Below are 16,903 nucleotides of genomic sequence, written 5' to 3'. Positions count from 1 at the left end.
GGCAAATTTAAGGTTCTAGCTAGGTTTTAGCTGAAAATGTTCTCTGACAAATGCATTTTTGTAACATCTTAATATTGACTCCTCTTCTCCCATCCTCAAAGAGTAGACTATCCCCAAGGCTTACGTTTTAGCTTTTCTACCCAGATAGTCTTATCTCATCTCAAAGATAATTCAGTATGTATAAAATCAAGATAGATCCTTGTCTTGCTAAGGGATTTATTCTCCAAACTTCCTAGTGTTCTCTGCACCCAGGCACCCAGACTTGAAGTAGTCACTCAAGACATGTCACATATCACATTTCCTGTACCTGTCAAACCTGTCAAATCATCTTGTTAACTGCTTCCTTAAAATGTCCTCCCTATTAACGGTTCCTATGCTGCTACTTAGTCAGTCTCATATAACCAGATACCTGGATGGATTGAGTAGTTTTTTAAACAGACATTTATTGAGTGCCTATCAGGTGCTAGGTAGGCATTGTGCTAGTATGGGAGTATATAAGAGTGAATAATTAGTCACTGCTCTGGGAGATCCAAAAGTCTAATGCAGGAGTCAGATAACTAAAGAGACAGTTCACTGTAGTTTGATTAGTGAATACTGATAGTGATAAGCACAGAGGGTCTTGGGACCACAGAGGAAGGGCATCAGCCATTTAGTTGCCTCTCTTGACTAGAATTATCTGTATTCCAGTCCATTCCACATTCAGCTTATCTTCCATTGTCATTGCTTCCTTCATGTCCTTTTTCTGATCGAAAGCATGATTTCTCCTTAATCCATCCCCCTTTAGTTTGTCTCTTCTCCCTATCACTTTTCTAACTTTGTTCCATCCTTAATGTTCCACCTTAAAGGGAACCTTCTTTTCAGTCCTGGCTCCTGGTACTGCCCTAGAAGTATGCCATATTCATTTCCAGTATGGTTCCTTTTGCCTTCCTCATCCACTTATTCAAATCCTAGCCATTTTCTAAGGTCCATCTTAGTTCCTACCATTGCTTCAAAACCTGTTAAGCTTGTCTTATCATCTACTTTTCTCAGCCCTATAAGCGCACTATTTATAATATACACTGCCTTACATTGTTAGTGTTATTTTTGTCTTGTAAACTCTTCAGATCAGGCATCTCATTATGTGATGCTTTTGTATCCTTCATAGAGCCTAGCACAGTGCTGAGCCCAAAAAGTAATTGTTGAATTTCAGTAGTATGTTAGTAGGGCATTCCACCCCCTCCAATATTAAAGATTGGTGGACATGAGCTTGAGATTATATATTTCTTTGATCTACTGGGAAAAGGATGTCTTTGACTAAAAGATATGCTTTTATTTTGCATAAAAATGTAAATTGAAAGACAGGAGGAAAAAGGAAATTCATTTACTAAATTCTTTTGTCTTTTCTCTGAATGCCTGATATGCTGGAGGTAATGGAAAAAACACTTGGCATAAAGGACATGGGTTGAGACTGGCTCTGTCATTTATTGTGGAGCTCTGAGAAGAGCCCAAACCCGAGTCTTAGCTTCCTCATCTATAAAATGGGATTAATATTACTCAAGATTGTGGTGAAGATTAAATAATGGGTATGGAATGCTTTGTGAACTTCAAAGCAATGTATAAATCTTGCCTAGTTTTGTTGTGCTCCCATCTCGATAGTGTGAGTTTGTGTTTTACAAAAATATGGATTTCTGTATGGTATGTTTTGTGATCCATTGATAGTAACTTCTCTGATGTTTCCAGGTCAGACTGGTTTCTTGCCTCTGAAGAGGAGACAGACTTCTATCCTAAAAAAGTAATGAGTGTGTTATGTTACAGGCCACTAGGAGGGATACCTAACCCAGGCTTGGGAGTTGTCAGGGCATGCTTCCTAGAGGATGACACTGACATAGAAGCCCAGACCTGAAAGATGAGTAAAGTTGGCCAGGGAGTGATATAAGGGAGGGGATAATAAGGAAATGAAAGAGAGAGAAAATAGCTACACTCTGGGAACTGAAAGAAGCTTCATTTGGCTGGCTCTGAAATTGAATCTTACCCTGTACTTAGATCTGCTAGAAATGAGTATATGTATTGATTATGTCTCTTCCGGTTTTAACTCTTTCATAGAAATGATCTTCTGGTATCCCCTTATATTAACAACTGAATAGAATTTATTTGCAGGGCGTTAACATCTCTTCCTTATCTAGTATAGATATATTTTACTTATTAGAGCCAGAGCAAGAATTGTTTTCTTTAGACATTGGTCCATTTTATTAATTGTGTTCTCTTTAGCCTGCAATTACTCTATAACTACCAGCTGCCTCCTTCGTGTCCTTTTTGCAAACTATTAGGAGAACTGGAAAATTGGTTTTGGAGTTTTTGTTTGCTTTTGTCTATAAAAACATTTACTCTGGCATGGTTTCAGGTATTTGGGTTGTGTTTATAAGGTGGGGACACCACATTTCTGCTTCGTTTAGTAAGAATGGGGAGAAATCTGGGGAAATGTTAGGGTTGGGAATTCCAGAATAGAGAGAACCTCCAGAATGGCACCTGGCATAAAATAAACTCTAAGTAGATAGCTAGCTACTGGACAAATGAATGTACTGTGTTGGTATAGGCAGAACACATTAAGAGAAAGAAAAAAGATGAAAGAAAACGACAGACTGCTAGGTTAGGGTCTATAAGCTGACAATTGGGAAGCAGGTCTCTAAGAAAACAGCAGGCATCCATAAGGAGGCGGGAGCTTAGATGTACAATTTCTCATCAACTGTGCTTTGCTCAGGGAAGCTTCAGTATCACATAATTTTATAATCATGTATCAGAATTTGGTTAAAACCTTAGTAAACTTCATTTAGCTTAGTCCTCATAAACAAAAACTACCCCTGCCGATCCCCTATAAACCATATGGAAGATCTGAGGGATATTTACAGAGAGAGAGGTAAGGCCCTGAAAAATAGACCACCCTCAAGCACTGAGCTGAAGGAAGAAGACTAACAGGTACAGTGTTTGGCTCAAGACTTGTGAAAATGCTATTTGAAAACTTGCGGGGAGAATCAGCTTTCAGCAGACCACTACATCATAGTAGCATTTTTCTGTAATAATTGAAGAAGGTAATTAAGGAGAGGGTTATTATAATTATTGTTACCAGGGTTTTCAATGCCAATGAAATTGGTTGGTATTGGAAACACAAGCTGATGATAACATTTAGTCACTGATTTTCTTAATAACTTACCCCCACTCCCGTTTTCTACTCTTGTTTTTCTATAAGAAATTACAGAACTTTTTCAGGATTGTAACTTTCATGGTCGGCAAAAAAATTCCTGTATATTGTAGAGCTCTGCTGCCTAAAAGAGAAGTCAAAGAGATGCTCAGTAAGTAATTAGGGGAATGTATTTTGGGATATGAAAGAGATAATTTATAATGTTTCAATATGTAAGTGCTTAGGCGTGAGCACGTTAGAAAACTTAATGAGGTATGAATGCAAGAGCAGAAACTGTGGACTGATGTAGGTATGGTATTGATGACCCATATACCATGAGTGCCACTGATCTGATTTTCCAAAGTGAAATAACTTTTAATGAAAAGTATAGTCTCGAGCAGAAGCAAGAAGAACTACAGTCCTGCAGCCTGTGGAACAAAAACCACATTCACAGAAAGATAGACAAGATGAAAAGGCAGAGGGCTATGTACCAGATGAAGGAACAAGATAAAACCCCAGAAAAACAACTAAATGAAGTGGAGATAGGCAACGTTCCAGAAAAAGAATTCAAAATATTGATAGTGAAGATGATCCAGGACCTCAGAAAAAAAATGGAGGCAAAGATCGAGAAGATGCAAGAAATGTTTAACAAAGACCTAAAAGAATTAAAGAACAAACACACAGAAATAAACAATGCAATAACTGAAATGAAAACTATGTTGGAAGGAATCAATAGCAGAATAACTGAGGCAGAAGAACGGATAAGTGACCTGGAAGACAGAATGGTGGAATTCACTGCTGAAGAACAGAATGAACAAAAATGAATGAAAAGAAATGAAGACAGCCTAAGAGACCTCTGGGACAACATTAAACGCAACAACATCCACATTATAGGGGTCCCAGAAGGAGAAGAGAGAGAGAAAGGACCCAAGAAAATATTTGAAGAGATTATAGTCGAAAACTTCCCTAACATGGGAAAGGAAATAGCCACCCAAGTCCAGGAAGCGCAGAGAGTCCCATACAGGATAAACCCAAGGAAAAACACGCCGAGACACATAATAATCAAATTGGCAAAAATTAAAAACAAAAAAAAATTACTGAAAGCAGCAAGGGGAAAACGACAAATAACATACAAGGGAACTCCCATAAGGTTAACAGCTGATATCTCAGCAGAAACTCTACAAGCCAGAAGGGAGTGGCATGACATATTTAAAGTGATGAGAGGGAAGAACCTACAACCAAGATTACTCTACCTGGCAAGGATCTCATTCAGATTCGATGGAGAAATCAAAAGCTTTACAGACAAGCAAAAGCTGAGAGAATTCAGCACCACCAAACCAGCTCTACAACAAATGCTGAAGGAACTTCTCTAAGTGGGAAACACAAGAGACGAAAAGGACCTACAAAAACAAACCCAAAACAATTAAGAAAATGGTCATAGGAACATACATATTGATAATTACCTTAAACGTGAATGGATTAAATGCTTCAACCAAAAGACACAGGCTTGCTGAATGGATACAAAAACAAGACGCATACATATGCTGTCTTCAAGAGACCCACTTCAGACCTAAGGACACATACAGACTGAAAGTGAGGGGATGGAAAAAGATATTCCATGCAAATGGAAATCAAAAGAGAGCTGGAGTAGCAATACTCATATCAGATAAAATAGACTTTAAAATAAAGAATGTTACAAGAAACAAGGAAGGACACTACATAATGATCAAGGGATCAATCCAAGAAGAAGATATAACAATTATAAATATATATGCAGCCAACATAGGAGCACCTCAATACATAAGGCAACTGCTAATAGCTCTAAAAGAGGAAATCGACAGTAACACAATAATAGTGGGGGACTTTAACACGTCACTTACACCAATGGACAGATCATCCAAAATGAAAATTAATATGGAAACACAAGCTTTAAATGACACAACAGACCAGATAGATTTAATTGATATTTATAGGACATTCCATCCAGAAACAGCAGATTACACTTTCTTCTCAAGTGCGCACGGAACATTCTCCAGGATAGATCACATCTTGGGTCACAAATCAAGCCTCAGTAAATTTAAGAAAATTGAAATCATATCAAGCATCTTTTTTGACCACAACGCTATGAGATTAGAAATCAGTTACAGGGAAAAAACCATCAACAACAAAAACACATGGAGGCTAAACAATATGTTACTAAATAACCAAGAGATCACTGAAGAAATCAAAGAGGAAATCAAAAAATACCTAGAAACAAATGACAATGAAAACACGACAATCTAAAACCTATGGGATGCAGCAAAAGCAGTTCTAAGAGGGAAGTTTATAGCAATACAATCCTACCTCAAGAAACAACAAACATCTCAAATAAACAATCTAATCTTTCACCTAAAAGAACTAGAGAAAGGAGAACAAACAAAACCCAAAGTTAGTAGAAGGGAAGAAATCATAAAGAACAAAGCAGAAATAAATGAAATAGAAACAAAGAAAAGAATAGCAAAGATCAGTAAAATTAAAAGCTGGTTTTTTGAGAAGATAAACAAAATTGATAAACCATTAGCCAAACTCATCAAGAAAAAGAGGGAGAGGACTCAAATCAATAAAATTAGAAATGAAAAAGAAGTTACAACAGACACCACAGAAATACAAAGCATCCTAAGAGACTACTGCAAGCAACTCTATGCCAATAAAATGGACAACCTGAAAGAAATGGACAAATTCTTAGAAAGGTATAACCTTCCAAGACTGAACCAGGAAGAAATAGAAAATATGAACAGACCAATCACAAGTAATGAAATTGAAACTGTGATTAAAAATCTTCCAACAAACAAAAGTCCAGGACCAGATGGCTTCACAGGTGAATTCTATCAGACATTTAGAGAAGCACTAACACCCATCCTTCTCAAACTCTTCCAAAAATTGCAGAGGAAGGAACACTCCCAAGCTCATTCTTTGAGCACCATCACCCTGATACCAAAACCAGACAAAGATACTACAAAAAAAGAAAATTACAGACCAATATCATTGATGAATATAGATGCAAAAATCCTCAACAAAATACTTGCAAACAGAATCCAAGAACACATTAAAAGGATCATACACCATGATCAAGTGGGATTTATCCCAGGGATGCAAGGATTCTTCAGTATACGCAAATCAATCAACGTGGTACACCATATTAACAAATTGAAGAAGAAAAACCGTATGATCATCTCAATAGATGCAGAGAAAGCTTTTGACAAAATTCAACACCCATTTATGATAAAAACTCTCCAGAAAGTGGGCATAGAGGGAACCTACCTCAACATAACAAAGGCCATGTATGACAAACCCACAGCAAACATCATTCTCAATGGTGAAGAACTGAAAGCATTTCCTCTAAAATCAGGAACAAGACAAGGATGTCCACTCTCCCCACTATTATTCAACATAGTTTTGGAAGTCCTAGCCACGGCAGTCAGAGAAGAAAAAGAAATAAAAGGAATCCAAATTGGAAAAGAAGAAGTAAAACTGTCACTGTTTGCAGATGACATGATACTATACATAGAGAATCCTAAAGATGCCACCAGAAAACTACTAGAACTAATCAATGAATTTGGTAAAGTTGCAGGGTACAAAATTAATGCACAGAAATCTCTTGCATTCCTATACACTAATGATGAAAAATCTGAAAGAGAAATTAAGGAAACACTCCCATTTACCATTGCAACAAAAAGAATAAAATACCCAGGAATAAACCTGCCTAGGGAGACAAAAGACCTGTATGCAGAAAACTATAAAACACTGATGAAAGAAATCAAAGATGACAGAAAGAGATGGAGAGATATACTATGTTCTTGGATTGGAAGAATCAATATTGTGATAAACTATACTACCCAAAGCAATCTACAGATTCAATGCAATCCCTATCAAATTACCAGTGGCATTTTTTACAGAATTAGAACAAAAAATCTTAAAATTTGTATGGAGACACAAAAGACCCCGAATAGCCAAAGCAGTCTTGAGGGAAAAAAACGGAGCTGGAGGAATCAGGCTCCCTGACTTCAGACTATACTACAAAGCTACTGTAATCAAGACAATATGGTACTGGCACAAAACCAGAAATATAGATCAATGGAACAGGATAGAAAGCCCAGAGATAAACCCATGCACCTATGGTCAACTAATCTATGACAAAGGAGGCAAGGATATACAATGGAGAAAAGACAGTCTCTTCGATAAGTGGTGCTGGGAGAACTGGACAGCTACATGTAAAAGAATGAAATTAGAACACTCCCTAATACCATACACAAAAAGAAACTCAAAATGGATTAGAGACCTTAATGTAAGACCAGAGACTATAAAACTCTTAGAGGAAAACATAAGAAGAACACTCTTTGACATAAATCACAGCAAGATCTTTTTTGATCCACCTCCTAGAGTAATGGAAATAAAAACAAAAATAAACAAATGGGACCTAATGAAACTTAAAAGTTTTTGCACAGCAAAGGAAACTACAAACAAGACGAAAAGACAACCCTCAGAATGGGAGAAAATATTTGCAAACGAATCAATGAACAAAGGGTTAATCTCCAAAATTTATAAACAACTCATGCAGCTCAATATTAAAAAAACAAACAACCCAATCCAAAAATGGGCAGAAGACCTAAATAGACATTTCTCCAAAGAAGACATACAGATGGCCAAGAAGCACATGAAAAGCTGCTCAACATCACTAATTATTAGAGAAATGCAAATCAAAACTACAATGAGGTATCGCCTCACACCAGTTAGAATGGGCATCATCAGAAAATCTACAAACAATAAATGCTGGAGAGGGTGTGGAGAAAAGGGAACCCTCTTGCACTATTGGTGGGAATGTAAATTGATACAGCCACTATGGAGAACAGTATGGAGGTTCCTTAAAAAACTAAAAATAGAATTACCATATGACCCAGGAATCCCACTACTGGGCATATACCCAGAGAAAACCATAATTCAAAAAGACACATGCACCCCAATGTTCATTGCAGCACTATTTACAATAGCCAGGACATGGAAGCAACCTAAATGCCCGTCGTCAGATGAATGGATAAAGAAGATGTGGTACATGTATACAATGGGCTATTACTCAGCCATAAAAAGGAATGAAATTGGGTCATCTGTAGAGACATGGATGGAACTAGATACTGTCATACAGAGTGAGGTAAGTCAGAAAGAGAAAAATATTGTATATTAACGTGTATATATGGAACCTAGAAAATGGTACAGATGAACCAGTTTGCAGGGCAGATATTGAGACAAGAGATGCAGAAAGCAAACGTATGAACACCAAGGGGGGAAAGTGGCGGGGGTGGGGGGTGGGATGAACTGGGAGATTGGGATTGACATATATACACTAATATGTATAAAATGGGTAACTAATAAGAACCTGCTGTATAAAAAAATAAATAAAATTAAAAAAAAAAAGTATTGTCTCCCTTTTATTTACAAGGCAGGTACAGTACTGAAAAATACAGTTTTCTTTAGGATTGTGCAAAAAAGGCTTTCTATTTTAAAACTATGTCCAGAAGTTTCCAGACACTCTCATAAACTTCTGAAATGCCCGTGGAGAGTCTGATGCCTTCTTGCATACTTTGAGAATCACAGTGTTCTAATGTTCTATGTTAAGATAGCACTACTGACCAATTAGCGTAAGCTTTTTTTATTAAACATTTTATTAGTACTGGGCTTATTTTGAGCTATTTATTTTTTCTCTGCCTGTCCTTTGGGAACAACCATGTGTTTGTGAACCAACTGGTCATTGATATTCTTACTATGGAATAGAGTTTTACTCCTGGTGAAGTAAAGATCTGAGTGTAGCTAGAGTAAAAAATACTGGTGAATATATGGGAAATATAAAAGATTTTTTCTCATTTTTATATCTCCTTAAAAGATAAGTGGCTGTTTAAACAAAAATAGTACAATACAGGGAATTCCCTGGTGGTCCAGTGGTTAGGACTCCGTGCTTCTACTGCAGGGGGCATGGGTTCGATCCCTGGTGGGGAAACTAAGATCCCACAGATCTCACAGCACAGCCAAAAAAAAAAAAAAAAATAGTACAATATATTATGTTGTTTCTAACTAATTTAAAAATAAAATCTATGACAGCAGCTCAGAGAATGGATGGGAAGATGGAAGTATATGCTTGCAAGACTCTTACAATACACATGAGATGGGATAATATCCCTTGAAGATTGACTGTGTTAAGTTAAAAGGTGCATATTGTAAATTGTATGACTGTGTTAAGTTAAAAGATGCATATTGTAGATTGTAAAGCAACCACTGAAAAACAACAAAACAAAACCCAAAGAGGTACAGCTAATAAGACAATAAAGGAGATAAAATGGAATCAGAAATATTCAGTCCAGAGAAGTCAGAAAAAAAGGAAAAAAGTAAAGTCATTGTCCCTGAAACAAGATCAGATCTGTTCTGTGGGCTGGCTGCTTTTACTCCCTCCTCCCAGAGCTGTGCGTGAGAAGATGGCCTATATTTCTTTTTATTCAAAGGATTGGTAGCCTTTTTTGAAGAACTCAACTTTCTTTGTATTGGAAGTCTTTTGCCAATACTCAAGATGTCTCTCATTCCCCCCTCCCCCCACCTTGCTACTCTCCTGTTTTACAGTCCCAGGTTTATAAGGTACCTATCTCTGTCCCTTCTCTTTGGCACTCCAGGTGGAAAAGCGTCAGTGTTTTCACTTTGTCCCTAACTTCTGTACTTGCCAATCCAAGATGTTGCATAATAAAGATAAAGTGGGATGCATTGATCTTTTATTTTTCTGTGATGTCTCAGCATACCTTACCCTTTTCTCTTTCCCCTGAATTCAGAGACATGAAAAATGCTGTAATTGGAAACAACAAGCAGAAAGCCAACCTCATTGTTCTAGGAGCTGTTCCAAGGTAAGTTTGCTGTCATCCCCTTTTCTGCTATTCATACTAAGTTTTGAATGTATTTCTCATTCTCAACCATAAGACCTATCTTTTTTCTGTATTGTCCTCTTATTTTTTTTTAAATAAATGCTTTGAAGTATATGAAACATCTCTTAAAAAAAAAAAATTAAGGTACCAGGGAATGGAATATGAAACAGATGTATTAATACTTTTTAGAGGTTCAGGAAGATCATTGACCCTGCAATAAAAGGATGTGTTGTGTAGATAAGCAGTGTCCACCAGCCTGAATCTTCCCTGTCTCCTTTGCGCTCTGGCAGTTTTTGTATGATTGGATAATAATTTATTAGGATTCTCAAAACCTTTTTTGAATTTAAAAAAATTTTTTGGTTTTTTAACCCTGCTTTTCTTTTTTAATTTCTAATTTTTCGAATTTGCTGGTTTTTAAGTTAACATAGAAAGTTTGATTTCTTCTGATGAAGCTAATAAGCTTCCTTTTGGTAGACAGTGACAGTTGTATAACTTCCTCTTTGCCTTTGCTACCCAGAACTAAGTTTTATGTGCGATTGCTGTAAGTTTTTCATTCAGAATTTTTTAATGTTTTGGTTTTTTCTCTTTCTTCTTTTCTATCTTTTAATATAGGATTAATGGTTTTATTGTTTTTATCGTGATTGACCTTTGGTCACTATAAAGCTGTCAGCAGCCTTTCTTAGGGAATTAGTGCTCAGTATATATAAATATGCTTTAGGGGGCATGAAGGTTCTACATTAGAACATAAAGGAGATGGTCATAAGTGGTGGATGATTAGAATTTGGGGAGTATTTATTTGGCAGGCTGGCCTGAAGTAGAAATAGGATCTTCTGATCTCCCAAATAGGAGGACTGGAGAAAGAAGAGAGCTTCCCTTGCTTGAAGAGCAGCACAAGGACTCTGAATATTCCCTCCAGGCTAGATCTCTGTGATCTCTGAACTGCAGTATTGGGGATTCAAGGTCCTTAAGATCCGGCAGCACTTGGCTTTGGGAGTCTTCATATCCTGGAGTGGCAGATGACGTGGACTGTGGTGCTGCTGTTTGCACAGAGATCACTTGTGGACAACTTTCAGATTCACAGTTCCCGATAAACTAAGATTATGTGATAGTTCTGTTGCTCAAAATGAAGAAAATCTCTTTAGATCCACCCCCACTCGATATTCCATTATTAAATTAACAGCTTATATAAAAATATGACCATTTCCTAGCCCTCTATAAGCTTGCCAACCATATTTTCAGTGTGTGGGATGTATTGGTAGCCTTTTTCTGTAACACTACTTTTAGCTAATGTTTACTTTTAAGTTTTTTAGTCTCTTCTGTTTATCAAGTTCTTTCTTTTTAGATTATTGTACTTGCTTCAGCAAGAAACCTCAAGCACAGAGTTGAAAACTGAATGTGCAGTGGTATTGGGAAGTCTTGCTATGGGTACTGAAAACAATGTTAAGTCTCTACTCGATTGCCATATTATCCCTGCCTTACTGCAAGGTATGTAAAGAAGTCATTTTTATACAAGTAAAAATTAGAATCAGTTTGCAGAGTTTTAAATATGAGTTGAAAGGATGAGTCTCAAATCTGTTTTCTATTAATAGGACTACTGTCCCCAGACCTGAAGTTCATTGAAGCTTGCCTCCGATGCCTGCGCACCATCTTCACCAGTCCCGTTACTCCAGAGGAACTACTGTATACAGTGAGTTTTAGGTGTTTTTGAATCATCAGTTACATTTTACTAACAGCATACTTCTAATTTATTGGGTTGGCCAAAAAGTGCCTTCAGTTTTTAAGTAAAAATGAAAGACACATTTTTCATTTTCACCAAGAACTTTATTGAACAACGTATTCACCCTTTTGTTCCACTACCTTCTGCCATTTTTCAGGCAGCTTCATAATTCCATCTTCCCAAAACTTTTTATCTTTTTGAGCAAAGAACTGTTCCAGGTGCCTTTTACAGTCTTTCAGGGAATTGAAATTTTTTCCATTAAGAGAATTTTGTAAAGACCTAAATAAATGGAAATCCGAAGGTGCAATGTCTGGTGAATACGGCCGATGAATCAGAGCTTCCCAGCCAAGCTGTAACAGTTTTTGCCTGGTCATCAAAGAAACATGCGGTCTTGCGTTATCGTGATGGAAAATTATGCGTTTTCTCTTGACTAATTCTGGACGCTTTTCATCGAGTGCTGCTTTCAGTTGATCTAACTGGGAGCAGTACTTGTTGGAATTAATTGTTTGGTTTTCCGGAAGGAGCTCATAGTAGAGGACTCCCTTCCAATCCCACCATATGGACAACATCACCTTCTTTGGATGAAGACTGGCCTTTGGTGTGGTTGGTGGTGGTTCATTTTGCTTGCCCCACGATTTCTTCTGTTGCACATTATTGCACAGTATCCACTTTTCATCGCCCACCACGATTTGTTTTAAAAACGGAACTTTTTCATTATGTTTCAGTAGAGAATCGCATGTGGAAATACGGTCAAGAAGGTTTTTTATCCTTAACTTATGTGGAACCCAAACATCAAAGCGGTGAACATAACCAAGCTGGTGCAAATGATTTTCAGCGCTTGATTTGGATATTTTGAGTATGTCGGCTACCTCCCACGTGGTATAACGTTTATTGTTCTCATCCAATGTCTCGATTCGATCACTTTCAACTGTTCTACCCGACCATGGAGTATCGTCCAGCGAGAAATCTCCAGCACAGAACTTCACAAACTACTTTTGACACGTTCAATCAGTCACGGCACCTTCTCCATACACTGCACAAATCTTTTTTTGCGTTTCAGTTGCATTTTTACCTTTCTTGAAATAATAAAGCATAATATGCCGAAAATGTTGCTTTTTTTCTTTCGTCTTCAATATTAAAATGGCTACACAAAAATTCACCAATTTTGGTACGTCTTTTTTTAAATGCACACTGATATGACAGCTGTCACATACAGTCTAACAAAATTGTTTTGAATAAAGTTAAAGACAGCGAAGTGCTACTAGAGCCATCTTAACGGAAAAAACCGAACGAACCTTTTGGCCAACCCATACTTAGCATCTCAAAAGTGATCTTAACTGTGATAACTGTGTTGTAGAAACGTCTCAAGAAGTGTTTGAAGTCTTGCTAATTTTCAAATATCAAACGTTCTAGGCTTTGTAAAGAAGTGAAAGATCGTCTCAGATCTTGAGGAATTTGTAAGCTGTTTTTTTTTTTTTTTGGTTTTTGTAAAAAGACCCTTCTTAATTTCCTAATAGGTACAAATTAAGGAAGTATATTTAATGCACTCACTATAGGTTAAGTCCAGTAGAGCAGGCTTTGTAGAGAAGGTAGAATTCGACCTGGTCTTGAATAATGGATAAGATTTCAAGAAGTGGAGAGAAAAGAAGCTGTTCTAGGAAACAGTCTAATGCAGGAAGGGAATCTGTATTCATTTCGGCTGGAGAGGTGAACCAGAAGCAGCTTGTTAGAGGCTTACTTACCAGGCTAGAATCAGAATACGTGTGAGAGAATCTAAAGATCTTTAGAGTCATTCAGTGGTTTTCAAAAACTTCAGGGATTATTAGGGGGTGTTTCTGTTTTTTTTTTTTTTTTTTTTTCCTTTTTTTAAAATTTATTCATTTATTTATTTATGGCTGTGTTGGGTCTTCGTTTCCGTGCGAGGGTCCTCTCCAGCTGTGGCAAGCGGAGGCCACCCTTCACCGCGGTGCGCGGGCCTCTCACCATCGCGGCCTCCCCTGTTGCGGAGCACAGGCTCCAGACGCGCAGGCTCAGCAATCGTGGCTCACGGGCCCAACCGCTCCGTGGCATGTGGGATCCTCCCAGACCAGGGCTCGAACCCGTGTCCCCTGCATTGGCAGGCAGACTCCCAACCACTGCGCCACCAGGGAAGCCCTAGGGGGTGTTTTTATCTGTTGATTACTTGGGACTTTCTTAATAAAAATTATCCAGACTAGTATTTTTCAAACTCTTATCCACAGTCCACAGTAAGAATGATATTTTCCACTGCCATACTGTGTGTGTGGGGCGGAAAGGGGAGGGGGCGAGGGGTGGTGGAACATCCTGAGATAGTCTTCACAAAACAGTTCCATAAATCTGGTGCCTTCTGATTTCTGTTCTATCCTTTTTCATTTAAAAAAAATGCTGGTTGTGATTCTCTGAGCTGACACACAGAATGTCAGAGTTTCAAAGTGGACACATATGTATCAGAGATCTTGTCCAGAATCATGTTTTACAAGTATTTCAAGAATATAAGCAGTCAAGAGGCACAGGCAAAGCAGGCAGGGAGCGGGAACATGCCACGTGCCTCCATAGTTTGTTTTTCCTACATTAGGCCCTTGCTCCTCTGGCTTGTAATGATGCATAAGGTCTGTGAGGTTTGTGGGTCACCTCACACAGCAGGGAGGCTCTAAATTATGAAACATCTCAGTTTTATACCTCAGTGATTTGTGCAGCATTCTTCAGGGAGCCATGCCTCATAAATCCAAAGACTGTTTACTACACTGGTTCTCAAACTTGAGCATGCACCAGAATTACCTGGAGAGCTCATTAAACACAGAATCCTGGACCCTACCTACAGAGTTTCTGATTCAGTGAGTGTGGGGTAGGGCCTGATAATATGCATTTCTAACAAGTTTCCCAGTAACTTGAGATGCTACTGGTCCATGGACCACTCTTTGAGAACCAGTGGTTTACTGTAAGCACTTCTAAAATGGGGACATCCTCCTCAAAGCATTCCACATAGAAGAGCTCTCCATCTGTTTTCCTGAAGGTCCAGTTGTCATGTTTACAAAGAAATTAAACCAATCACCCATCTTCTTTACCCTATAAGTTTCTCCCCAACCCCCAGCCCAGTAATGGGGGAGAAACTGATCCTGGTCAACTGATTTAGCTCCTTCCTCTTCTCTCTGTAAACTGATTTCATGACCCACTAATGGATCGTTGTGCATAATTTGGAGAACACTAGTCTACACAAACTTAACTTCTTTACATAAGAAAAATTAAGACACAGGGACATTAACGTGACTTTCACAGAGAGAATACCTAAATTGTGAAACAGTTTTATCCCTCAGAGACAGTGGAGAATCCATGAAAAGTGTTAGGTGGGACAATGACGGAGAGTAGTATTTAGGTGTAACTAACTGACATCTGTGAGTTGGATTGTGTAGAGGCCAGCTACCACGGCAACTCAGGCAGTAAACTAAAGACAGCACAGTCCTGCTGAAGAGGGCAGGATGTCTAGTTTGCAATCCTGTTTATCAGATGGGTGACTTTGGGGAAATTATGTAACTGTTCTTTGCCTTGTTTAATCAACCATAAACTGCAGATACAGAACACAGTTGGCAAAAAGGACGCAGGTGTGAAGAAATGGGATAGGGGCTGTTGTCACAGGAAAACTGAGGGATGAGAGAGCAATGGAGGAAAGGAATGAGGTGGAAGTAGTTTTAGGAGCCTAATAGAGGCTCTTCCTCTCAAGTGCTTCTTCTCTCTCAGCTGTTACCTACTTCCCTATCATCTGTCAACGGAACCACTGTCGTCGTTATTCCTGCCACCCCAACCCCACATCTGTAAAATAGATGCGTACTTTACATTCTCATCTCTTCCCTTTTTTAAATGAATTTAGTAGCTGACTTTCTTTGAAATTTTCTGAGTGTTCTTTATTTTTTTTGTCCACGCCGCGCCGCTTGCGGGATCTTAGTTCCCCGACCTGGGATCAAACCTGGGCCTATGGCAGTGAAAGCGCTGAGTCCTAACTCCTGGACCACCAGGGAATTCCCTCATTTTGTTTTTAAACTGCTTATGACAACACAGGGTTATACTAACAAGCAAGGGGAAAAGATTCTACTTGTAGGCATCAACAACCTTCTGTTTTCCTACTTAGCTTTTATGTATCTTGAGCATTCTTTTCTTTCTGAGGGAAACCCCAAATCTTGTTTATGCCAACAGTGGTATTCTGGTATTCTTTTAAGTTTCCTTCCTTGCCCTCTGTTGTCTTTTGTCAAAGGGTGGTCTGTGGACCAGCAACATCAGGTATCAGTTGGGAGCTTGTTAGAATGGAGAATCTTAAGTCCTACTCCAAACCTAGAGCATCAGAATCTGTATATACAGAATGTCCCCTGGGAACATACACGCAATGCACATTCATATTTGAGAATTATTGCTACAGGACTTGTGACAGCATTGACTAGGGGGCTTGAGCTAAGTCTCCTTTTCCATCTGTGGTTCAAGCCAAATATTATTTCAACGTTTAATTCTTTTTGCACTCAAGAAAGAGGAGATTTTTGGAGAGCCCTGCAGCAGGTTAGGTGGATTCTTCTGTCTTGTCCTATACCATCATGTATGTTGTGAAGTGTCAGTAGTAGGCAGAGAGTGGCCTATAAGTGAGAAGTTGCTATGATATAAATTGTGAAGACTGAAATTAGCTAACTACAGTTGTTATGAGTGTTAACCTGTTGCTGATACTTACCAGAACATCTCAGAGATCAAAATTGCCAACTTTTATTTTAATACAGCAATTCCTCCTTATAAGCAATACATTATTACATATCTTATTAATATGTCACATTTTGGTTTCAGAATAGATTTATGTCAAGTCTTATTGAAATGATTTTGTTTTATTGTGGGGATGTAGGCTGTTTATGGGAGAGAAATTGAGAATTTCCTGTTCTTGTATTTTGTTGTCAAGGATGAAAATTGAAGCCCCTTTCCTTGTCCTTTGCCTTGACAGTTTAGATTGCCGTGTTGCTTTTGTGTTGTGTTCCTTAAAGAGACTTGATTTACTGTCATTAAGATAAGAGGCTTACATATGTATCTGCTTGTGGAAATCATTTGTTAGAG

The 16,903-nt window shown here is 38.2% G+C and overlaps 1 protein-coding gene across 4 annotated transcripts in view; it reads left to right on the top strand.

Moving 5' to 3' along the window:
- Positions 1-16,903, top strand: part of ARMC8 (armadillo repeat containing 8) — a 102,274-nt gene that overhangs the window by 25,881 nt on the left and 59,490 nt on the right. For all 4 annotated transcript variants that reach the window (XM_061194614.1, XM_061194612.1, XM_061194613.1 and 1 more), the window contains 3 exons: positions 10,000-10,071; positions 11,432-11,574; positions 11,679-11,776. In XM_061194614.1, the coding sequence (XP_061050597.1) occupies positions 10,004-10,071; positions 11,432-11,574; positions 11,679-11,776 (309 nt within the window). In that variant the 5' untranslated portion in view covers positions 10,000-10,003. The remainder of the gene's footprint in view (positions 1-9,999; positions 10,072-11,431; positions 11,575-11,678; positions 11,777-16,903) is intronic.

Source organism: Eubalaena glacialis, chromosome 6, assembly GCF_028564815.1.
Source record: "Eubalaena glacialis isolate mEubGla1 chromosome 6, mEubGla1.1.hap2.+ XY, whole genome shotgun sequence".
Taxonomy (NCBI): Eukaryota; Metazoa; Chordata; class Mammalia; order Artiodactyla; family Balaenidae; genus Eubalaena; species Eubalaena glacialis.
This window is presented reverse-complemented; position numbering and strand designations above follow the sequence as displayed.